This window comes from Cygnus atratus, chromosome 22 (assembly GCF_013377495.2).
Source record: "Cygnus atratus isolate AKBS03 ecotype Queensland, Australia chromosome 22, CAtr_DNAZoo_HiC_assembly, whole genome shotgun sequence".
Lineage (NCBI taxonomy): Eukaryota > Metazoa > Chordata > Aves > Anseriformes > Anatidae > Cygnus > Cygnus atratus.
Genome location: NC_066383.1, coordinates 6,628,562 through 6,650,792, shown reverse-complemented (window position 1 = coordinate 6,650,792; position 22,231 = coordinate 6,628,562). Strand labels below are relative to the sequence as shown.

At 64.3% G+C, this 22,231-nt stretch overlaps 2 protein-coding genes across 2 annotated transcripts; one reads left to right on the top strand and one right to left on the bottom strand.

The window, feature by feature from the left end:
• The first annotated feature begins 282 nt into the window (after positions 1 to 282).
• TAGLN (transgelin) lies at positions 283 to 3,632 on the top strand. The gene is made up of 5 exons (XM_035555923.2): positions 283 to 442; positions 2,039 to 2,238; positions 2,315 to 2,492; positions 2,587 to 2,689; positions 2,964 to 3,632. The coding sequence occupies exons 2-5, from the start codon at positions 2,059 to 2,061 to the stop codon at positions 3,103 to 3,105; spliced, it is 603 nt and encodes a 200-aa protein (XP_035411816.1). The 5' UTR covers positions 283 to 442; positions 2,039 to 2,058; the 3' UTR covers positions 3,106 to 3,632.
• A 290-nt stretch (positions 3,633 to 3,922) lies between these two features.
• PCSK7 (proprotein convertase subtilisin/kexin type 7) lies at positions 3,923 to 22,161 on the bottom strand. The gene is made up of 16 exons (XM_035555922.2): positions 22,057 to 22,161; positions 20,854 to 21,348; positions 20,346 to 20,480; positions 19,736 to 19,901; positions 17,676 to 17,766; positions 17,135 to 17,189; positions 15,424 to 15,562; positions 14,536 to 14,636; positions 10,184 to 10,351; positions 8,995 to 9,102; positions 7,953 to 8,055; positions 6,295 to 6,451; positions 6,069 to 6,163; positions 5,743 to 5,836; positions 5,306 to 5,423; positions 3,923 to 5,107 (listed from the first exon to the last, which is right to left on the bottom strand). The coding sequence occupies exons 2-16, from the start codon at positions 21,334 to 21,336 to the stop codon at positions 4,697 to 4,699; spliced, it is 2,424 nt and encodes an 807-aa protein (XP_035411815.1). The 5' UTR covers positions 21,337 to 21,348; positions 22,057 to 22,161; the 3' UTR covers positions 3,923 to 4,696.
• Between the last annotated feature and the right edge of the window lie 70 nt (positions 22,162 to 22,231).

Here is a 22,231-nt window from a genome sequence, read left to right as displayed (position 1 = left end):
CGCTCGGGTCCCCCCCGTGCCCCCAGCCCCGCAGAGCCCCGCTCGTCCCGTCCCAGCGGTGAGCGCAGGGGAAAGCCAGCCATGAAGTCAGGGCAGAAAACCTCGGCGAGCGCCTGCCTATAAAAGGACTTACTCCATCAGAGCCCGGGGCCCCGCTTCCTCCCTGCCCCAAAACTGCCGGGGCTGAGGCACGCGGGGAATGCTCCGGCACGGGCCTTAGTCACCGCTTTTCGGAGTCTTTCCCCAAATATGGTGCCGGGGCTGGAGTCCGGGTGCGCTGCGGGGCTGGCGCGCCCCGCGAGGGAGGGATGGGGGGCTGGCCGCGGGCTGGCTGACATCACTGTCCCGGCACCGGCCTTTTAGCTCGGCGTCGGCCTCCTAACTGTGCAGAGCGCCGGCTCCCGCGCAGAGCATCGCCCCTCGCCTCCGTCAGCAGCCGCTCGTGAGTCCTGCTGCGGGGGGGGGGGGGTGGGGGTGGCGGGCACGGAGGGTGCCCCGCTCGGGATGCCAGCTCCTGGGACATGGGGATGCTGCTCCCCGGGATGGGATCGTGCTCCCCGGGTTGGGATGCTGCTCGCTGGGATGGGGTCGTGCTCCCCGGATTGGGTCCTGCTCCCTGGGATGGGGTCGTGCTCCCCGGATTGGGTCCTGCTCCCCGGGATGGGGTCGTGCTCCCCGGATTGGGATGCTGCTCTCTGGATTGGGATGCTGCTCCCCAAATCGGGATGCTGCTCCCTGGGATGGGATCATGCTCCCCAGATCGGGAGGCTGCTCCCCAGGATGGGGAGGCTGCTCCCCGGGTTAGGGTCCCGCTCCCACGGGGAGGGACGCAGTTCCATGGGCTGGGGACGCTGCCCATGGTGCGCTGCTGCCCCTGGTCCTCAGCACCGCGTTGCCACCGGGGCTCCGCGGCTCACGGGAGCAGAGCTGGGGTGGGCGCTGGCTCTGCCCAGCCCTGGGGCACTCGGGGAGCACTCGGAGCAGCCCCAGCCCCCAGTTACTGCGTTCCTGCGGGAAGGGGCGCAGCCCAGTGCGGGGGCGATGAGGGCAGGAGGTGGGCACGGGCTGGCGGTCAGCGCCCCGTGGCCAGGCGAGCTGTGACGGCCGAGCGGCACTGCCTGCGGCATCGGGGACGTGCCCGGGACTGGGCACAGCCTGTCGGGGGACTCATGCAGTACTGCTGCCTGAACCCCGGGGCTGGGGGCTCCCTGCCCCGCTGGCAGCAGCCAGGCTCGGTGTTACCCGCACCCAGCCCTGCCGCGTCCTGGGGCTGTGCTGCCGGAGCCGGGCTGCATCTGCCCGGTGCGCGGGGCGAGCCGGTGGCCGGGGAGCTCAGGGGACGCGGGCACGCAGCTCCTCCACGGCTCAGCCCCGGCACTCGGCTGGCTCAAACCCAACCAGGAGCCGTGTGGGGAGGAGTGAGGCCGCCTCGGCGGGGGGCTTGGCTGCCGGCTCCCCACCGCCTCTCCCCGCTGGCACCCTTCCTGGCACCCTCCGGCACTGCCCGCCCCGGCCACCGCCGTCCCTGCCCGCACCATGTCCTTACAAGGGCACGGGCACGGCTCCTGGGGACTGGCCTCCTGGCACGGGCATGGGGACACGGAGAGCCGTGGCCACCCCACGGCACCCCGCTGTGCCCCAGGCACCCAGCCCTGCTGCCCAGAGCCCTCCGCTCTCCAGTCGTGCTGGTTCCTTCCCGGGCACTTTCCGGGCAGTGCGGCTGCTCCAGGCGCACCACGGCCACCGGCTGCTTGATGCCGGGGACATTGGCACCCTTGGGACCTGCTGGTGGCTGAGCAGGTGCTGCGCACCCTGAGCTGGAGAGCAGGGACAAAGCACCTCTGCCGGGATGGGAACCGTCTGTCTGGGCACACCGCAAGGATCACGGCCGTGTGCTCATCTCTGGATGTGCCGTTTGGCATCGAACAGCACCTGCTTGGCACGGGGAGAGCAGGAGGTGGATGCCACGGGGTGCCCTGTGCTGGGCGAGGGGGAGGCAGCACCCCCGCAGCCTCACGTGCCCCCCCTCCTGCCCCAGGTCTCCCGCCCGCCGCAGTCATGGCCAACAAGGGCCCGGCGTACGGCATGAGCAGGGACGTCCAGTCCAAGATCGAGAAGAAGTACGACGACGAGCTGGAGGACCGCCTGGTGGAGTGGATCGTGGCGCAGTGCGGGGCCAGCGTGGGCCGTCCCGACCGGGGCCGCCTGGGCTTCCAGGTCTGGCTGAAGAACGGCATCGTAAGTGCGGGGCCGGACGGGTGGGAGCGGTGCTGTGCGGCGCTGTGCGGCGAGCTCAGCCTCCCTCTGCCCGCAGGTCCTCTGCCGGCTGGTGAACAGCCTCTACCCCGACGGCTCCAAGCCCGTCAAGATCCCCGACAGCCCCCCCACCATGGTCTTCAAGCAGATGGAGCAGATCGCCCAGTTCCTCAAGGCGGCCGAGGACTACGGCGTGGTGAAGACAGACATCTTCCAGACCGTCGACCTCTTTGAAGGTGTGCTGGGCGGGCGGCTGCGGGCGGGGGGGCTACAAGGGGGCCGGGGCTGCCAGCACCATGCCAGCGCTCACACTCTGCTGTCCTTCGGCAGCCAAGGACATGGCGGCGGTGCAGAGGACGCTGATGGCCCTGGGGAGCCTGGCGGTGACCAAGAACGACGGGAACTACCACGGGGACCCCAACTGGTTCATGAAGTAAGTGCGGGACCCTTGCGCCCCGGCCCCCTGCCTGCCAGCTCCCCCCAAGACCCGGCTGGGGCTGGCGCCGTCCCCTTCCCGCTGCCCAGCGGCAGCCCCGGGAGGTTTCGGTCCCTTCTTGGGTGCCCCAGGGAGCAGAGGGCTGGGGCTATGGCCCTGGGGAGGGGAATGGGGGGAATTCCAATGCCAGGGCGAGGATCCAAGGATCCGGCAGCTGGGGGGGGGTGGGGGGTGGGGTGGGTGCCGCATGGCCTCTCCCTCCGCCCCGCAGGAAGGCGCAGGAGCACAAGCGGGAGTTCACCGAGAGCCAGCTGAAGGAGGGCAAGAACGTCATCGGCTTACAGATGGGGAGCAACAAGGGCGCATCACAGGCGGGGATGAGCTACGGCCGGCCCCGGCAGATCATCAGCTAGGCAGCCCCCCGCCTCCCCCAGCCCCAGCCAGGACCTCCGTCTTCGCTCCCTCCAGCCCCGCGTGCCGCAGCTGCTGGGGCGCCGGCGACTCCAGCCGCCCCCCACCGATTGGTATTTATTTAAAACCAAAAGCCAGCCAGCCCAAACGACCCCTCCGGCGCCACGACCGGCACCGAGCCGCAGCCCAGCCGTGCCCCGCCGTGCTCGCTCCGGCTCCCGCTCCCGGGCGGCCTCTCCTCTCCTCCTCTCCTCTCCGGCCTCGCACGCTCCCCGCTTCACTCCTGCGAGCCCCGCCGCCAGCTGGTCCCGTCCCCCCTGCGCCCAGCCGCGCTCGCGGGCACCCGCGGGTGCCCCGTGGCCCTTCCCCGGGGAGGGCGCGCGCCCCAGCACCCGGAGCCACCCTGCCCGCCCGCCACCCCGCACCAGCCAAGCGCCACTCTCGCAGAGATCCTTGCGAATGGGGAGAAAAGAAAATTGGCCTCGGTTTTGTACTTCGTTTTTGTCAAAATTAAAAGGTTATTCATCTAGCGCCGCGTGCCGAGGTTTCCTCCTGCCCGCCGCCTCGCGCCCGGTCCCGCGGGCATGGCCTGCGGGCGCGCCAGGAAAGCCGAAGCCCCGGAGACGTGGATGGTGCAGACCCGGGGGGGGCTCAGCCCTCCCCACCCCAAGCCGCTGCCGTTCCTCCTTCCAACCCCTCCGGCCCTTGCCAGGAGCAGCCCTGGCCCCCAGCAGAGCATCCCCCCAGCCCTGGGCACTCGGTGACTCGGGTTCCCAAAGCGAGCAAGCGCTGGGAGGGCAGAGGAGTCACGGCTCGGGGAGAGGAGGGTTTTTAGAAGACTTTATTTGGAAAGCTACACAAAAGGACTTTGCTGTTTAAAAAACAAACCCCCAACTTTAAAAAAATAAACCAGCGAACCCAAAGACACGTGAACAAACCAGCCCTGCTCGCAGACGAGCCGCTGCCAGAGCAACTCGAGCCTCCCTCCCCAGCCCAAGCCAGGCACTGCGCGCAGCCTTGGCGCTCCCCTCGTGCCCCAGCGAGCGGCAGGACGCAGACCGGGGGGGGCGGCAGCCACAGCGAGCTCGCACTGCCACAACACTGCCGGGGGTGCTCTCGTGTCCCCCGAAGCGAGTCCCCAAGCAGGGACACCCCCCGGCCCTCCGCCCTCCCTGCAGCAGATGGGAAGGGGGGTGTGGGGGAGGCAGCACCCAGCACCCTCCGGGTTGCGTCGTCTACTCCCTGCAGCCTCTGGGCAGGACGATGGAGGAAGCCCCGCTGCCTTCTGCCCCCCCCAAGCGTACGCCTGCTCGTGTGCTTGCCGGAGAGGACGGGGTGGCGGGGTCAGAGCACAGGGGACAGGGAGCAAGCTCCTCTAGGAACGGGCTTAAGGCTTGCTTTGTTTTCCAGAGCAAGGGAAAGGAAAGCTCCCCTTCCACTGCCAGCAGACTTTCTCCTTGTTTGAGCCACTTCCAACACCCCTTTTCGCAGGACACAGCGGCAATGGTCCCCGGGGGCTCAGGAAGTCTCTGCTGCCCACGCTCAGGAAGGACGTACCGAGGGGGGGGACGCAGCCCAAGCCCCCAGCCCCAGCTAGCATGCCTGGTGCTCCCTGCCCTCCGAGAGGAGCTCAGCTGCTGCCTCCCGGCCGAGGTACCCTGCTGCGGCGGGGGCTGCCTCGTGGAAGCCGGCAGCTCTGCTGCTGGTGGGAGGCTTGGGGTGGGTGGGGGTCCAGGACCCCTCCTCCCCCCTGCCCTCCTGGGCAGGCTCCAGCTGCTCGCACTCCATCTCGACATCCTCGGCTTCCTTCTCCCTGTAGAGCGGCACAGACTCCATCTCCAGGCCGTTCTCGAGGGCTCTGTGCTTCCCGCCCTGCTGGTACCACTTGCAGGTGCTGGAGCCGCTGCAGCTCAGGTCAAAGCCCACGTTGTTCCTGGTCAGGCACACCTCCAGCATGTAGTAGAAAGTCCAGAACACAGCAAAGCATCCCACCAGCAGGAGGGTCTGTGGAGGAGGAAGCCCCTTGAGAAACAGCCTCAACTACCCCCCCGCTCTGCCCTGTCACCCTGCGCCTCCCAGGGGAGAGGACACAGTGCCAGTAGGATCAGAGACGCAGGTTTCCCCTTCCCCAGTGACTCCTGCAGAGGATGGGTACCCCTGCTTCGTGCGCCCCGTGCCTCTCCCCAGCCCCAGCAGGCTCACCTTGAGCGTGTTGGCCGTGACGGTGTAGTGCTGCTCCTCGGGGATCTCCAGCCCCGGAGGGCAGGGCAGGGAGAAGTTGCTGTTCAGGTACTGCCCGCTCATGGCTTCTTCCAGCAGCCTGCAGGACAGAGGCACCAGTGAGGGTCCCGCAGGTTTGGCTGTACCAGGGAGGATCCCAAACGCCCGTGAAGGCTCCGGAGTGCCTTTCACACCACTGGGGGTTGCCAGCTCTGCAACGGAGCTGTTTTGTGCAGCCCAAGGCCCTCCTCTGCCACCTATTGAGGGCAGCCCTGTGCGAGGTGCCAGCTGCTGGGCTGCAGCCCCTCTTCCTCACCCTGCCATCACCTCGCCGTGACAGCTCCGGCCCAGAGACCTCTGTAACGTCCCCTAGCCTGCCAGCTCCCGCTCCCCACCAAGACGGGGCTGCGGTCTCCTACCTCTGCCGCTCCTTCATCTCCGCTGGGGACCAGGAGGAGCCGTACAAGGTCAGCTGCCACTGCTTCAAGGTCCCAGGCCTCAGGCTCTCATCTCCTGGAGAAGAAACAGGTTGCACCAGTGGGGAACTCTTCCACCTGGCACTGCGTCAGGCTAACCCGCAGCAAGCAGCCCAGGTGCTGGGCTGGCAGCTCCCCAGGGCACGGCACGAAGCCAGGCGCAGGGGTACGAGGGCACACCCAGCAGCTCCGGGAGGGGACGCTCCCACCTCCGCCGCTCCCAGACCCAGCCTGACCTCGCTGCCACTACCCCCAGCAGCAGGACTCACCGGTGTCCCTGATGACCAGTCTGTAGGTGCCCTGTGCCTCCTCGCCCCAGCATCGCACTGTGGAGAAGGTCCAGTCAGCGAAGCCGTTGGGATCCCTGCCAGAGGGGGGAGGAAGAACCCCTGAGCGTAACGCAGCCTGAGCGGCGAGGCCGGGCACGTGCCTCGGCGCTGCTGCTCGGGGCTGCTGGGTGCCCTGCCCTGCAGTCCCTGCCCCCCCGGCGCTTACGAGTCCATGCTCCTGGTGGTTCCTATCAGGGACATCATGCCGCTGGGGCAGAAGAGCCTGATCTCCAGGTTGCCGCGGCGGGGGTGTGTGATGGTGACGGTGACTGCCACGTGCTCCAGGGTTCTCATACCGGAGAGCTCCAGGTCGGCGGCGCTGACTGGAAAAGGGGAGGCAGGGTTGGCCGAGGCCGGTGGCTGCTGCCAGCCGGCCCTGAGGTGCTGCCGTGCCACTTAACAGGACACAAATTGCTGCCTCCTCCCGGCTGCCCCCGTGTGTGTGTGTGTGTGTGTGTGCCGGGGGAGCCAAGCAGCAGGAGCCGGGGCAGTCACACCCCGCACAGCTCAGCAGCCCACCCAGAGCGCTTTGGCCACTGCAGTGAAATAATTCCTCGTCCCTCACCAGACCATCCCACCCTGCATTTGCGCAAGCTTTCGGCAACCCCAGAGGCTGCCCCGAACCGCAGCGACACAGGAGCCGGGTTTGGGGAGAGGTCTGGGATGAGAAACCTGGTGGCCAGACTTGACGTGCCGGTCCCAAACCATTCCCAGCTCCGCAGACGCTCAGCCCCAGAGCTGCTAATTATAGCAGGGGAAACCCTGGCACGCTGCGGAGCAGATGGCAGCCTGCGGCCCCTCCTGGCAGCCCCGGCCACGCAGCAGGTGGGTGCAGGTGGGTGCTCCCCGGCCTCCCCCCAGGCAGGAGCACCCCAGGATGGGGCAGCCCCTTCCTGGTGCTTCCCGGGGCTGCGTGGGGAAGGGATAACTCTGGGCCAGGTACCTGGGGGACAGCAGTGCCCCCGGCCGCACATTGCCCTGCACACACTCCTCCAAACCGCCTTTTTCGCCTCTTCCCAGGGCTGCTTTGCTGCCCAGCTGTCGGCTCACAGCTCCATTTAGGGCAAAAGGAGCTGCCTGACCCCCAGCCCTTGCCTTAGGGCTGGAGCAGGGTGTCACCCCTCTGTCCCCTGGGGTCCCGCAGTGCTGGTACCTGCACGGGAGCCAGGTGGCTGTGTGCTGCCCAGGGGTCTAGCCCGCTGCCATGCGGGGCAGGGGCAGGACAGAGGGAAAGCCTGTGGCCAGCACCCGCCCAGCACCTCCCAGCAAGGAGGGAAGGGAGAGGACCGTCTGCGGGGAGGCGCTGGCCTGCTGAGCTCCAAACTCCTCCCTGAGGGACCCCCGTGCTTGGGTGCTGCCAAGCCCCAGACCCCTGCCAGGGGGCAGCCAGGGGTGCGGAGGCCCCAGGATGGGACAGGAGCTCCCCAGCTGCGCCCTGGTGCGGGGCCGGGCTGCCCCCGAGCCCGGCTCTCCTTCCCACTGGTAGCAGCCCGAGCATCGCCTTGTTTATGTGGACAGCGGCCGGCCAAGTCGGGAGCTGGAGATTACCTAACATGGACAAAGCCCGAGGAACGGCTCTGGCTGCTGCCCAGCCGGGCCCTGCGCTAGGGCCCTCTGGCTCCTCTGTCCATGGCGGGGCTTATCGAGGGGGCGCAGACCCAGGGACAGATCCCCTGGGGAAGGGCAGCGGAAGGAGAGAAGGAAAAGGCCAGGCAGCCCGGCACTTAACCCCTCGGTGGTGTGCCCTGCCAGGCCGTCAGCTGGCTGGCTCTGGGGCCTCGGCGCGCACGAGCACAGGCTGTGGCGTGGCACGCCTGCTCTTACCGTTCCACGTGGCCTCCAGCTCCTGCGGCAGCAGCGGGATGCTCCTGCCCTCCTTCAGGGCAGGGCTCACGTACGAGGCGAGGTAGGGAACGGACTCCCAGATCTGCCAGGTGAGAGGCAAGAGGAGTTAGTACGAGGTCGCTCCCTCCCTGCAGGCCCACCTCCTCATCTCCCACCACCCCTGCAAGCCTCCCGGCAGTAACACACCTCCTGGCAGTAACACACCTCCTACACGTGGACGTGGGCTGCAGCAAGCACCACAGGGCTGGCGAGGGGCGCCCACGTGTCTAAGAGCGGAAGGAAAGCAACTGCCTGGGGGCTGGAGGTGCTGACTGAGACTCAGGACTCTCCGAAACCAGCACCTGTGGTTTTGTCTCTGCAGCCACCTGAGTGGCTTTGAGCAGTTTCTTGAAGCTGTTTTGTTGCAGCACAGAGGGGCAGGACCCACAGCCCTGGGGGAAAAGCAAGCAGCCTGAAAATCCCCATGAAAGAGGGGGAATTGCTGGCAACCGGCAGCACCCCTGCACACAGCATGGTGCTCTGCGCGTGGGTGAGGACCAAGTGCCAGGGGGTGTGCTCTGGTCTCCAGGCAGCTGGTGGCACAGGGAGCAGGAGGTGGGGATGTCCCTGCCGGATCTAACCACGCCACACCACATCCCCGCAGGCCGTGGGACAGGATGCTGCCAGCTGGATCCGCAGGGCACGATCCCCTCCCCGGAGCCTGGTGCCCAGGGAGGAAGGTGCTGGGGCTGCTGACAAACCTCCCCAAGCTATGAATCAGAGCTGTTGTCTCCCACGAGCAAAGGCTCTCGCCCATGGCTATATATAGTTGTGAGAGAGCAGCAGCTCGGGGGCAGGTTTCAGCCTCATTACTTCATACCAAAAGCAGCCTCGTAGTGAGGGCCGCAGGGGGACAGCCCGAGTGCTGGCCTGGAGTGCAGGAGTCACCCCGCGGTGCTGCCAGGACAGGAACTGTCCCTGCCACCGGGGTGGGTCTGCCCTAGGAGCCTGCGGAGCACGCGCGGGGCAGGGGCAGGATTACCTTGGCAGCGTTAACCAGCCTCCAGGCGTTCAGCAAGCCAAAGCCGTGCTGATGGCTGTGGCTGAAGCCAGCCCGGTTGGTGTCCCACTTCGCGTGACGATCCTCGTACTGGAAAGAAATGCAGGGCACTCGTTACCTTGGGGGACACCCACAGCCCTGTAAACCCAGAGCAGAAGGAACCGGGCCTGAGGGGAAGGTGGCTCAGAAGTCTCCTGCAGCAGCAGGGAAGCAAACCCACATGGCCTTATTAGAAAGAAACAGGTTGACCTTTGTTTGAAACAAGTCCCAGGACAAACAGGCTTCCCAGCTCCTCGGAAAGGAAATCAAGCAGCACAAAAGGGCACAAATGCCTCCGCTCTGAAACATCCCAGCTGCTCCCTTCTCCATGCCACCCAAGCCACAGCCTGTGGGACGGCAGAAGCCTCGGGGAGAAGGAACCTAGTCTTTTAAATCAACAAGATTCAGGCCAGGGTGGATCTGGGTCCCATCACTTATCAGGTTGTCATACTCTGGCAATGCTTGCCTGCAGTTGTGGAAAACGCTGCCCTGTGCCAAAGTGAGTTTTCTTTTACGTACAGCATTAGCTGGACACAGATTCCTGCTCCCCAGGGGGGTGCAGAAGAAGCCCTGTCCCCGGCCGAATCAGACAGCTCCGACCAGTTCCCACTCTGCCTCTCCGTCGTGAGCTCCACTGGGTCAGCAGGAGCCGGGCAGCAGGCAGGGCTGAGCAAAAGCAGGGGCTGTGTTTGCTGCTGAGCTCTCTGTTATGTCTGTTTCTAAGAGCTCAACTCTCTGGAGAAAACAAGGCAAGGCCAGAGCAGGGCAGAGCTCCTCTCCTCGCCTTCCCACTGCACAGGGTCTGGCACGGCCGGGCACACCGCGCGCTCACGTACGCTCCCCGGGTCTGCAGGCAGGCACGGCGAGCCCGTGGCAGACCTGTACAGTGGCAGACAGAGGCATTCCTGGAGCAAATACCCCATTCGTTATCATGACAGCGGAAAATGCCTCTGCCGCATTCCTGGGAGGAACGTGGGGCAAGGGGAGAACGCAATCCATTTGCTGGGAGCCAGACAACGGAGAGATTTATGGAGGGGCAGGCAGACATAAACAGAGATGTGCCGCAGGACCGCGGCCATCCCGCAGCATCCTCGCAGGGAAGCTGCAGCAGGAGGGAGGGCCAGTCGCTCACCTTGGTGGCTGTGAAGACGATGATGTGCTGGACGTCTCGCCAGGTGAGGCACGGCCGCACCTGCAGCATCAGCGCGATCATCCCGGCGGCGAGAGGAGCCGCAGCCGACGTCCCCGTGTGGCCCTCCGTGCACCCCGTGCCCTTCTGCAAATCCCAGTCTGTTGTCACCTTCGGAGACAGAGGGGAGAGGCCTCCTGTCAGGCCACGCTTTGCCGTGCTGGTGGGCCCGGGCTGGGAACTGGGCAGCCCACGCTCAGCCTGCAACAACGGCCAGCAAAAGCCCTGGGGGCACAGGGCGGTGCTGGCTGCTCCAGAGGGGCACCGGGAGGAGAGCACTGCCCCCCGAACTATGCAAATAGTGCCAGAGGTGGGGGTTCTGGGGCTCCCCACCGCTGCCCACAGCTAAGGAATGAGCAGTGTGAGCACGACGTGCAGGAGGAGGGCCAGCAGCTGCCCTCCTGGCAGGGAACAAGGCAGATGGCGGAGAGCCTGTGAGTGAGCGCAGCCCGGGGGCGCTACGTGGAGGCAAGGCTCCTCCTTTCCTGCATGAGCACCCCCAGCAGCGTGCAGGATGGTGCACAAGCTGGTAGGTTTTCTTGACAGCCCCGCAGTGCTGATCTATTGCTCACGCATTACCATCAGCAGTGCTCACATAATTGCTGCTGCTCTACCGCAAGTCTGGAGAGGAGGAAAAGATCCCCCAAGGGCTGGCTGGAAACATGATGAGGAGGCTCGGAAAACTGGGAGTGGGAGGGGAGAAAACAGAGTCAGCAGTTGTCCTCATTAGGACCAGGCTTCCCCCACCACCCCCTCCTGCACTGCCAGGGGCCCCAGATTATTATTTGCTCAGGATGGTGAAAACCTTCTCCACCTCGGGCTGCCTTTGCTGGGCTGAGAGGACTGTCCTGGGGGAGAGAGGGGCTGACCCAGCCCCTGCTCACCGAGGCTGCGGCGGGCACGAGCAGCAGCAGCGCACCTCCCTGCCCTCCCAGGCAGCCAGCCCAGCCAGGGGTGTGTTTGAATGCTGCCTGCCTCAGGTGAGCAGATGGGAAGCCTCTGAGCAGGGAGAGCAGCGCGGGGTTTGGCGCGGGGATGCTGGAGGAGTCGGAGCGTGGCAGCCCGGGTAGGGGAGAGCACTGCCCCACGGGGTGCTGAGCACCCTGCAGTGTCCCGGTACAAACACAGCACCCCAAGGCAGCATCCAGGCAACCCCCCACATGCAAGGGCTTTCACACAAAATGAGAGAGGAAGCTCTTAGGATGCCCAAGGATTCCCCCTCCGCAGCACGGACGCAGGGACGTGGTCCTAAACCCCCTGCCCGCACACACCACCGCCAATCTGCCTGTCTCCCCGCCGTCCCTGCCGCATCAGCAGCTTCCCCCCAGACAGCAGGGAGGAATTTGCAGCACGCGAGCTTTCCCTCTCTCTGTGGTTGCTGAGATCAGGCTCGGAGACAGAAGGGGCAGCCAGAGATCCCGTCAGCCTCCCTCAGCCTGGAGCAGAACAACAACAAGAGCGGGGCAGCAGCAGGGGGAGGGGGTCAGGGATTAGCTGCTGGAAAGCCTGAAACGTTTCCCAGGCAGTTCCTAGCCAGGCCTCGGGTACGGAGCAAAAACCAGTACCGGGTGGGAAAGGAAACGCCCCAGCTTCCCTGCTGAGAGCTTCATCCCTGTGCTGGGGCTGGGCTGCAGCTCGGTGAGGAAGGGACCTGAGCAACACAAACGTGCCCCCGCTCCAAGGGACGGGTGCCGCTTCTCCCCCGGACACACGTCGGAGGTGCCCCAACGCCACAGAACCTGGGCCGGGTCTAGAGAAAAGCTTCGATTTCAGGTCTCATCCCTGGGGGGCCTTTGGAGGTGACACCTCTCAGCTCTGCTGCCCACGCATCAAAAGCAGCACCGGGTCAGGGGCGGGCACCACGCACCCAACTCAAATGCTGCAGTTAGGACCAAAATACCAGTTAGGATGAGCCACTGCTGCTTGAGGGAGGCACTGCCTATAGGGAGCTCAGGCTCCCCACAGACACTCCCGGGAGACCCTTGTTTCACCAATAACACATCACAGCCATGAAACGATGAAAGCAGACGGCTTCCTTTGGAGGGAGAAAGGAGCTGGGCCTCAACTAAGCCACTCCGGGAGAAACTCAAGGCAGTTTTGGTTTGGGACCTTCCAGGAGGGTTCTGAATTTCAGCTGTGCCCATGGCTCACCTTCTCCGCTGACCACGGCGTCGCCCCAGCACGACTGGGCCTCTGCAGAGGGATCGTACGGGGCTGCAGGAGCACACAGAGCCTCAAAAGAGGCGAGTGTCCGTCTCCCTCTGCTCTCAGCGGGAGACACCCTGCCCTGCCAAGAGCTGTGGTTTTTGTGGCCTCCCGTGTTTGACGCCGTACCGTTCCGTCAGCTGCTAACGACTCCAGCTTGCGCTCGGACACTGCACGTCCGACAGAGAACACCCTGGGCAGCACAAACTTTCAGTAGGAAATGCAGCTTGTGCCAGAAGCTGTATTAAATTCTTCCCATTAAGGAAACCATACAAAGTTTATAGTCTGGTAAAAGAAAAAAGCCCAGCAGATGGCTGCAGAGAAGTTAACTCTGCCATCCCTAAAGCACAGCTACCAGCAGGCGCTTCGGAGCAGGAGGCTCTCGTCCAGAAAGGGGTGTGTAAGATTTAACATGAAAGGAGCTCATAAAGGATGGATCGCATCAGTGCAAAGAAAAAGGATGACGCTCTGGCGTAAACCGTTCCTAGGCCACGCACAGCCCCTCATTCTGGAGCCCTGCTGGAACAGCAGCTCCCACATTACTGCAGCGTTCAAAATGAAAGCACGTCTGAGACCTCCAAGGCTACCTCACCAGCAGCAGGCTGTGGGAAGATGGACATGAAACCAAAGACTTGTAACTCCTAATGAGAGCGCAGCAACTCCTGATGGGAGCACAGCCCTTTCTTGGGAAAACCAACTTGGGATGACTGCAGTTATTTCTGAAACAAAAAATTAGCTCCGTTCTGGGTTTCGCTTTCCCCACTGCACGAGCTGAGCCATTGCTGTGGGCAGGTTGTGCCGTGCTCCAGTTTGGGGCTGATTTTTGCCGTGGTCCCGGACAAGAGGAGCTGCATGAGAGCTTGCTGAGCCTTACGCAGGCGGCTGAGAAAGCCAGGCTCTCCCTGTTCCCCGGCGTGTTTCTGTCCCAGGCTCTCCCCGTTCCCCTGGTTCACCCAGCACGCAGGGCAGCCTGTCTGACAGGTCTGCAGTCGGCGCCTCTTCTACCAGGCACGGAGCCACGGCCACAATTCCCTGCTCACGAGACCATCCCTCATCTGTCCTGCCTGGGAATGGGATGCCCCACGGTGGCCTGGGCTCTTGCAGCCCCTGGAGGCACCCGGGGCCAGGGGCAGCACCCAGCCGCAGGGGCTGGTTAGGCTGAGAGCCGGCCGAGGGCACCACCACCGAGGGAGGAACACCCAGGGTCAGGCCTGGGGCTGGTGGAAACAGGCTCGGCTGCTTGGCTCGGGGAAAAAAAAGGACATTTTGTTGACAAGAAGTCATTTTTTGGCAAAAAAGGAAAAGCTGATAAAAATATTCAGGAAAAAATCAGCTGGGAGAGGCCCACGTGCCAGAAGAGGGAAGAGCTGTGGCCAAGTAGTTTAAAGAGCCCGATGCTGCTCCTGGCCCTCTGTGGGGGTGACGGGGCTGCCTGGGGGGAGCCCCCACAGAGCCCCCCTGCCCTTCTGAGCCCACGGTGGCACAGGAGCCTCGTTCCAGCCCCATCCTTGCTGTGTAAATGGGGCACACACGGATGGGATTGTCTCTTGCTGGCTGTCAGCAGGGGAGCTCCCCAGACGCCACTCCCAGGGACGCAGCGCAGAGGAATTTCTCGGGGGTCACCCAAGTGGCCCCTGTCCCACAGGATGTCTCCCTGCAGTTCCCAGCAGCGCAGGGCAGGGAGATAGGGGCGTGCAATCCCCGTCCCTTTCGGTCTGACGTCCTGCCTGCACTCAGAGGCAGACCTCACAGACGGGGCCTGCATTTGGAGCCAGGCACACGGCGTGCCCAGGAACACCCCTGCTGGGAGAGGGTCGCTGCACTGCGGGTTACCTGCTGGCAGGCAGTGACGACACCGGGAACAGCCAGAAATAGGAACCTGCCTCTCAGAGCACTGTTTATGTAGGGCCCAGATACAGAGCGTGTTCATTCCCTGCCTTACAGAGAAGCCCACTACGAGCCTAAGGCCGCTGTGCGGCACTCAGCAGACACAGAGCCTCGTCCCTTCTCTGCACCGGGCTGTTACAGCCCCGCGGCCAGGTGAGGCAGGCAGAGCAGAGGGGAGGACGTGCGCCTCGCGTGCTACTCACGATGCTCCTCATCATCTTGTCCCCACCGCTGAAGGTCACGGCTAACATGGAGGCACACTCCTCGGCATAGAACGGCATGGAGCCCATCTCGTCCACTGCGCCTGGGGAAGAGCAAAGGCAGTGACTGTACGGAGCCAGTCTCATCTAACTGCAGAAACTGCACGGTGACGAGCCCCTGGGGACCTGTCCTGCTACCTGTACCTTTTCCACAGGCTCCCCCATCTGCTACCACGGTCTCTACTTGCGGGTGGGCTCTTCCCTTCCCTAGACAGCGGTGTGCGAGCCCTGCGGTCCTCGTCCCAGCCCAGCTCTGTGAGCACAGCTGACCCTTGGTAAGGCTTTCGGAGCGCTGGGGTTGCTTCCAGTGCAAGCACTGCCAGCAGAGACAGAGCCCTGACAAGGCCCGCTGCTGCGAGCGGGGCAGGGAAACCAGACCCAAGGCTGTATTTTTCATGGCCGGAAGATCTACAGGAAAGGCAGCCACAAAAAACAACCCTTCACCAGCCTAAATATTAAACAGATTTTCTACCCCCCATGTAGCTTCTGTCCCCAAGATTAGATGTTTCTGTTCTATCACACGTAACAGGAGTGCTGTATCTCAGGCCATTCCCTGAACACAGCAGCGTGTCTGTCGCAGCCTCAGCGACGGATGCCTGAATGCAGGCAACGATTTCTGTGGGCTCCTCTTGCTCTGTAGCTCAAAAGAAAACTGCAGACCTGAAGATGGCAGCCCAGCACCTCTGCACAATGCCACGTTCATTGCCAGAGGAGAGTTTCCTACATATTCCCACTATCCAGCCAGCCCCCAGCTGGGCAGGTTCTGCACTTTCGAGACGATTTCAGTTCTCCACGTTGGGGAGGAGCAGGACGGAAGACCCACGCACTCACCTATTGTGACGGTGTAGATGGAGTTGGCATAACCATCGTAGTTGCAGTTGTCGCTGTGCTGCCCCCCGTTGCCGCTGGCCACTACGAAAATGCTCCCAAACCCCCTGCGACCTGCGATCACGCCATGCTGCAGGGCGGCCTGCGGAGAAGAAAGGGCCATGGTTGGGACAGGAACAGAGGTTCTCCCTTCCCCTGGCTCCCCCCGGCACCCGCTGAGGGTTTCTGCCAGGAGGCACGGCTGGCACAGGCGGCCGTGAGCCGCGGGAGGAGCGGGCTGCCCCAAACCTCGCCGCTCCACAGGCACAGGACGTGCTGCACAGCCGTGTCCTGGCATTTCCAGCCGGCAACCAAAAAGCACGCTCAGAAATTTCAACAACCAGCCCTGCCAAGTGCTCGGGGTGACAGCGGGGGCAGCCGCAGCACCCCCAGGCTGTATTCCACCCCGCCAGCGGAGTCAGGGAGCTGCGGCTGCTACAGCCCTGACCAGACACTGGGATTCCTGAGCGAGCCTAACAAAGGGAGAGATGCGGCCAACATCTGGGCTGGGGAACTGTTCATCTAGAGTTTACTGTAATTTTGAGTGGATTCTGCATTAAAAATAAAAAAAAGAGGAAAAGGGAAAACAACCTTCCAGGCAATCACAGCACAAAGACTGACCAGATTTTGAACTCCAGAAGAAACACAGCATGCCCAGCCCTCCCCGCTCCCAGGGTTCACTCTGGGACTGGCTTTTCCGCAGCACCGATGCCTTCCTGCTGACACAGACAGCCTACGCGTGCCTGCTGCCCCTCTGCAAGGCCTCAGCCCTGACATGCACCGGGGCTTTGCCTTTACTGAGAAACACAATGACATCAGCCCCGCTTGGGAAGCCCATTTTCAGGCTGACACCTTGCACAGATGTCATTCCTGCCTAGAGGAAGGACACGTGTCTGATGGACAAGACAGAAAGCACCCCGCTGGAACCCAACCCTCCTCCTCCGCCCACCTTCGGGGGGTGAAGGCACGTCGTGCATTGGCCAGAAAAGCCAGTTCCAGAGCGAAGGGTCTCTCTGCTGCTGCAAAGCAAGCTTTGCTTCTGCTCTGTGTCCCAGAGCTTCTTAGAGCTGTTTCTGCATTCAGGAAGGGAATGAATTGCAGGACTGGAAACCATTCGTCATCTTGAACCGATACCTCAGTTGTCAGCACTGCTCTGCACAGCACAGAGCAGCTATCTCCTGGTTAGAAAAGTACAGCAGGAGGCTGCCGAGCAAAAGAGAAATCAAGCAGAACCGCATCCCATGAGCAACGCGGAGTCAGTTTTGGGGCTCCCTCCAGTGAGTCCCCTCGCTGCGGGACCTGGGCAGCAGGAGCCATGCACAGGCAGGCTGGGTGTACTCTGCAGGTGATTCTTAGCACAGGGATGCTTGGTCTCCTGAGCAGAGCGTCCCTTGGGTTGCAAAAGGTGTCGGAATAATACCACAGGTTGCGAAATAGCACGTTCCTGCTGGAACGAGCCTCTCCTTGGAAAGCTCATCTAATAGTGCCTGAACACCGCCCTCCCGCTGCAACGTCGCCTCTCCCTACCACACAGCGAGGTGCAACACCTCCGCTGGCAGCGATGGGAGCAAACAGACGCAGCAACACCCCTCCCGGCCTGTTCAGGCAGGCAAGGAACCACAAGCGCTGGAGGGCCAGGCCAGGGGCAACTGGTGCTGCTGGAGCTGCTCTGTACCTTTCCCAGCTGATGGGGGCCATCCACGGTTTTCCCATCGTCATCTGGACCCCAGCTGCAAAGAGAGACACCACGGTGTAACGCGAGCCACAAACAGCAACGCTTCCTCCCGTGGAGGCTTGCCCTTAGAATGAGCAACGAGGTGTTGCAATAATGCCCAGAGGAGGCTTACAAGGGCATTGCTCCTAACAGCAGCTACAAAGAGCACCCCACCTCAGGCACCTGGCTGCAGCCCCTCGAGGCCCAGCAGCACAGAGACCCCGAGAAAACCAAGTGCAGGGCGAAGGCAGGCACCGAGCCGGCCCTCGCAGCCCTGCCCAAGGGGAGCAGGCGGCTGCTCGGTGCCGTGAAGCACGGAGCTGCCAGCTCGCAGCCCGGCTGCGTGCCTGCCAGGCACGGCACCGAAAGGTGGCAACTGGTTCTGGTGCCTCCTGACTAACTGGAGGAGCTGGTGGGAGCAGTCAGCCACCAACCGTGACCCTCTCCCCAGGCAGAGCAGGGCGTGCAGCATTTTGCTGGGTAGTGGCGTGGCCTGGCTCACCTGCAGCTGTAGATGTCGTTGATCTGATAATGCTTGTTGAAGGCGATGGCCTCCATGCTGTCGGTGAGGGGCCCATCCAGCACTCGAATGCCTGCAGACAGAGGACAATGGACGTGGCTGAAGTGGATCAAAGCAAGCTGTGCAAACAGTGCGCACAAATTCCTCGGCGGGTTCACAGGAGGGACACTCGCTCTCCCAGCCTGACCGAACCAGGTCTGGAGCTACAAGCAGAGAGCAGTCTGCGGGGGGAGATTTAAGCCAGGGTCTGGGGTTGCAGACACATCCTCACGCTCAGCTCCACATCCTCTGCCAGACACGGCTTTTCTGCTAAGCAAGTTGTCCAGTCCCATGGCCAGGACCAAGCTGGTGAGGGGCGACAGGACACCTGAACACTGGTTGGGCTCACTTCCATGTGCTCCCAAGTCCCCATGCCCAGAGCACTGCTCCCCAGGGGCTTTTTCACATCCCACCCTCAGTTATGGTGCTGCTCTTCAGAGCTGGTCCCTGCCTGGAGCAATTGCTTCCCCATCCAGGTCACCAAATGGCCAGGCATCGCTCTGGGATGGGTGGCACGCTTGACTGCTGAGGAAAGGGCTCGAGAGATGAGGACACCCCAACCGCTGCGCTCAGACCAGGAGGGCAACCCCACCTGGGGGCTACAGAAGTGCAAACGAAGGCTCGATGCCGAGTTTTCCATGACCCGAACCCTTAATAATTACAGTTTTGCATCACGGTTTCGGCTGGCAAAGGACGTTACGAATGGAAAGCAGGCACACAGCTCAATTAAGCCTATTTATAAACAGCACAACCGCCCACCCATCCCAGCTCTCGCCTGGCGCAGCGTGCGGCTTTTCCCTGTCGCATCCGAGCCTTGCCCCGTGGAGGAGCCGCGCGGCCCCGCCAGGGACGAGCTGGCTCTGCCTGCCCCAGCTGGTGCTGAGCTGGCTGCAGCAGTTCCTCGCCGCCGTGGCACGTCTCCCTGTCCCAGCCCAGAGCTCATGTCTCCCCGTCCCAGAGCTCACGGCTGCCACGCTGCGTCGCCCTGCAGGGCCAGGCGCACGTTTGGAGAGCCGAAGCCCAAAAGAAACACCGCGTCCCGCCTCAATAGCCTGGGCTAAACCCTCCCTGCTCCTGCATTGCCAGTGCTGCGGTTAAACCGTGAGCTCATCTCCCCTCCTGCCAGCCCGGCGCCACTTGCAGCCTCCATCCGCAGCCTCCCTGGCGGGCTGGAGCCCAGGGACTGTGCTGGGACCCGGGCGGCTGCTCAGGAAGCGCCCCACAAGGAGAGCAGCGGGCAGGGCAGGGGTGTGGAGCTGCCCTCGGTGCCCCGGGGGAGCCCCAGGCCCCCAGCACCCTCCTGGCACCCCGGGGCCCACCCTGCGCCCCAGCCCGGCCTTCTCTCGGGGCCGGGCCCATCACAGGGACCGTGGCACCACCTGCCGGGTGCGGAGAGAATCACGTCCGCAGCGCGGTCCCCTGCCCCGCCAAGGACACGTCCTGCCAGGCAGACATCTCACCTCCCTCTGCAAAGCGGAGTCGGAGGTCCGGAGGCAGCCAAGGCCACGGCAGCACATCCCCTGGCTTCGCACAGGACAGTGCAGGGCCCTTTGCACCCTGCATCACCCTCTGCACAAGGCTGGGTCGAGACCACAGGCCCGGGGAGCACGGGGAATTGGGAAAAATCTGCTTCCCTGGTGCCTCCAGACAGCCTGCAGCTCTGCACCAGTGCGGGCACACGTTTGCATCGCTGCACATTCGCTTGGCTCCAGCTGTGTGGTGGGGATGTGCAGCTGCTGCAAGCTCTAGGGGCAGGCAGGCGGCGCTGGGAGGATTTGGGGAGCCCCCCAGCACACACCTATCCTGCTCTGTCAGTCAGAGGAGCTGAGGCAGACGCAGGTCCCTCCCTCGGAGGGACAAACCAGTCTGGGCAAGGCGCTGGCTGATTCAGAGCCGCCTGTGCCAGCCACCCCTCCCAGGAGCCGTGCGGGGCGGCACAGGGGAGGAGAGGAGAGGAGCGAGGCGTCAGCTCAGCACGTCGGGGTGCTGTCGTGTGCACGTACCTGCGATGCGGCTCCCGTAGGCAACCCCCACCGTGCAAAAGCTGTTGTTGGGCACGGCGGCGATCTCCCCCGCGCAGCGGGTCCCGTGGTGGTTGCCGTTCTCCTCGTCAGGGTGAGGCATAGGGTCGGGGTCGTTGGAGTTCAAGTCATAGCTGCCTTCTGGGCTCTGAAAACAGAGCCACAGTCACAGCTCAGGGACCTGCTCTTCTCTCTTCTGGAAAAGCAGAACTTAAGGGCACTCTGTGAGGCCTGAAACGCGACCTGGAGGTCACAGGAACGTAGAGATTGCTGCTACACAGGGCTGCAGCTCAAGAGGACTACCTAGTGCTGTGGGAAAGGGACCGACAGAGGAAGCTTTAGCAACTGCAGTGGGTCAGGAGGAAGCCAGCTCCCACATCCAAGCAGCCACCTATCAGGGGAGCACGGGAATACAAGTGCCGGTAACCCTGCAGCTCGGGTGCAAAGCCCCTGGCCAAGCCTAGGGCAACATCGTGGGCCAGGCTCTGCTGAGCTCTCGCACGCTGGAGGCCTGGGTGAGCCGTGTCCCCGCACCCAGCCGCCGGCTGTCCATCTGTCCCTCGCCCCATCCCTTGGCAGAACCGGCACTCACGTAATTTGGCTGTATGTCTTTGATGGTGTGCTCCACACCGTCATCCACCACCACCACCGTCACGCCGCGCCCTGTCACGTTCCGCTCCCACACGCCGGTGACGTTGATGTCCTTCCCGGGGCTCTTGCGGTTGTTCTAAGCACCAGAAAGGACAGTGAGAGCAGAGCATGAGCAGGGCAGCGGGTCTGCCCCGAGGACAGGGGCTCCGAGACCTTTCGTGTGCTCTGGCTACGAAGCACGGGGATAGGGCAAGGCTGGGAGTGACGGTCACTAAAGGTTCGCTCAGGCCACTAGGCAGAGTGCTCCCAGCGCGTGGCCAGCACTGGGCAGGATGCTGCCTCCTCCCGTTATCACGGCGAGCACGAGGAGGGCAGGGCAAGCTCTCGGCCTGCTTCCTCCTGGCTGCAAGGAGAGATAGTCGCTGCTTTGCCCACCACGTGACAGCTCGCTTGTAACCACACAAAGGGCCCGAGATCGCTGGCGAGACTGGAGCAGGAAAACCACTCACCAGATGCCACTGCTGGGGGTATTTGGGATCATTAAAGTGCAGGCTGCGTTTGGAGCGTTTCAGAAGCTTCTGTTCCGAATGCCACCGCACGCTGTCATGCTGTGCAAACAAAGTGTCCACCGATCTCCTTATTGCTTCGTGTTCGGGCGCCGTGTGGCTGTCGGGCTGGTAGGCGAAGAGGTAATGGCCCTTGAGCTCCCCGATGCGGCCCATGTTCACCAGCCCCGCAGTCCGGGCCAGCTCTTCTGCCTGCTGCTCCAGTTCCTCCTCTGGCACGTCCAGGCTGACAGCCCACACCAGCTTGCCGTGCCCGTGCGCCGTACCCCGGCCGTCAGCGCTGGCAGCGAGCTCTGTGCCGGAGGCGAGTCCGTGCGGCAGCACGAAGGGGATCCAGGCTGCGCTCAGCCAAAGGCACGTGTGGATACAGCGCGTGGCCTCCATCCCGGCACTCCATAGCGGCGCCCTCCGCTTCCGATGCGGCATCAGACAGGCAGGCTGCAAAGAGCAAAGCAAATGGACGGTGAGAGGCTCAGCCACGGCTCCCCAGGAGCCCAGGGTTCGCTGCCGACCCCCAGATCTCCTCCCAGGACAGCGCCAGCGCACGGTGCGGGCACGGACCCGGCACCGCCAGGCCTCGGGGCCCTCCCGGTGAGGCAGCACGGGGAGAGCCGCCGGTGCCCGGGCTGCGCTCGGGCCTCGCGTGGCGGGGCCGTGAGGGTCCCCGCGCCCCGGCTGTCCCCCGAGGAGCACCCGCAGCTTCCTCCTGCCGCCAGGGCCCAGCCTGCGCCGCAGAAACCCGAACAGAAACCAGCGGCGCCCGGCTCCCCCGGGACAAACCCCGCGGGAAGCGCCCCGCTGCCCGCACCCCGCTGCCTCCTGCGGGCCTCGGGGGTCGCACCGAGCCCCCTGCCCGCCGCCGCCACCGCCTCCCCGGGGCTCCCACCCCGCACCTCACGGGGCCCACCTCGGGGCCCTTCCCCCCCCCCCGGCCTCCCGCACCCCCCGGCCCGGTGTCCCGGCGGTGGGCTCCCGCCGGCCCCGAGCCCTCCGCCCTCCTCCCCGCTCGCTCCCAGGCCCGGGGCCAAAGTCCGCGGCGGCGTGGCCGGCCGGGAGCCTGCGGCGGCCCCCCCGGGACGGACGGCGCTGGTACCGGGGGGGGGGGAGCCCGCCGCTCCCCGCCGGTCCCCGCCGGCCCCCGCTCACCGGGCATGGGCCGGCGGCGGCCGCCGGTGCCGCTCCGCTGCCGGTGCCCGCGGCCGCTGACAGCCCCGCCCGGCCTCCGCTCCGCCAGAGGGCGGCCGCCGCTCCACCGCTGCCCCGCCGCCGCCGGCGGCGGAAGGGGCGGCCCGGGGCGGGCGGAGCGGCGCCGCGCCGAGCC

Bases quoted from the DNA above. Each gene is read 5' to 3' on its own strand.
- TAGLN (XM_035555923.2), top strand. From the start codon at position 2,059: ATGGCCAACAAGGGCCCGGCGTACGGCATGAGCAGGGACGTCCAGTCC. The intron at 2,239-2,314 runs GTAAGTGCGGGG...CTCTGCCCGCAG, and splicing joins TCTGGCTGAAGAACGGCATC to GTCCTCTGCCGGCTGGTGAA. The intron at 2,690-2,963 runs GTAAGTGCGGGA...TCCGCCCCGCAG, and splicing joins GACCCCAACTGGTTCATGAA to GAAGGCGCAGGAGCACAAGC.
- PCSK7 (XM_035555922.2), bottom strand. From the start codon at position 21,336: ATGCCGCATCGGAAGCGGAGGGCGCCGCTATGGAGTGCCGGGATGGAG. The intron at 5,837-6,068 runs GTGAGTCCTGCT...TTTCTTCTCCAG, and splicing joins ACTGGTCATCAGGGACACCG to GAGATGAGAGCCTGAGGCCT. The intron at 5,108-5,305 runs GTGAGCCTGCTG...CCTCCTCCACAG, and splicing joins TCACGGCCAACACGCTCAAG to ACCCTCCTGCTGGTGGGATG.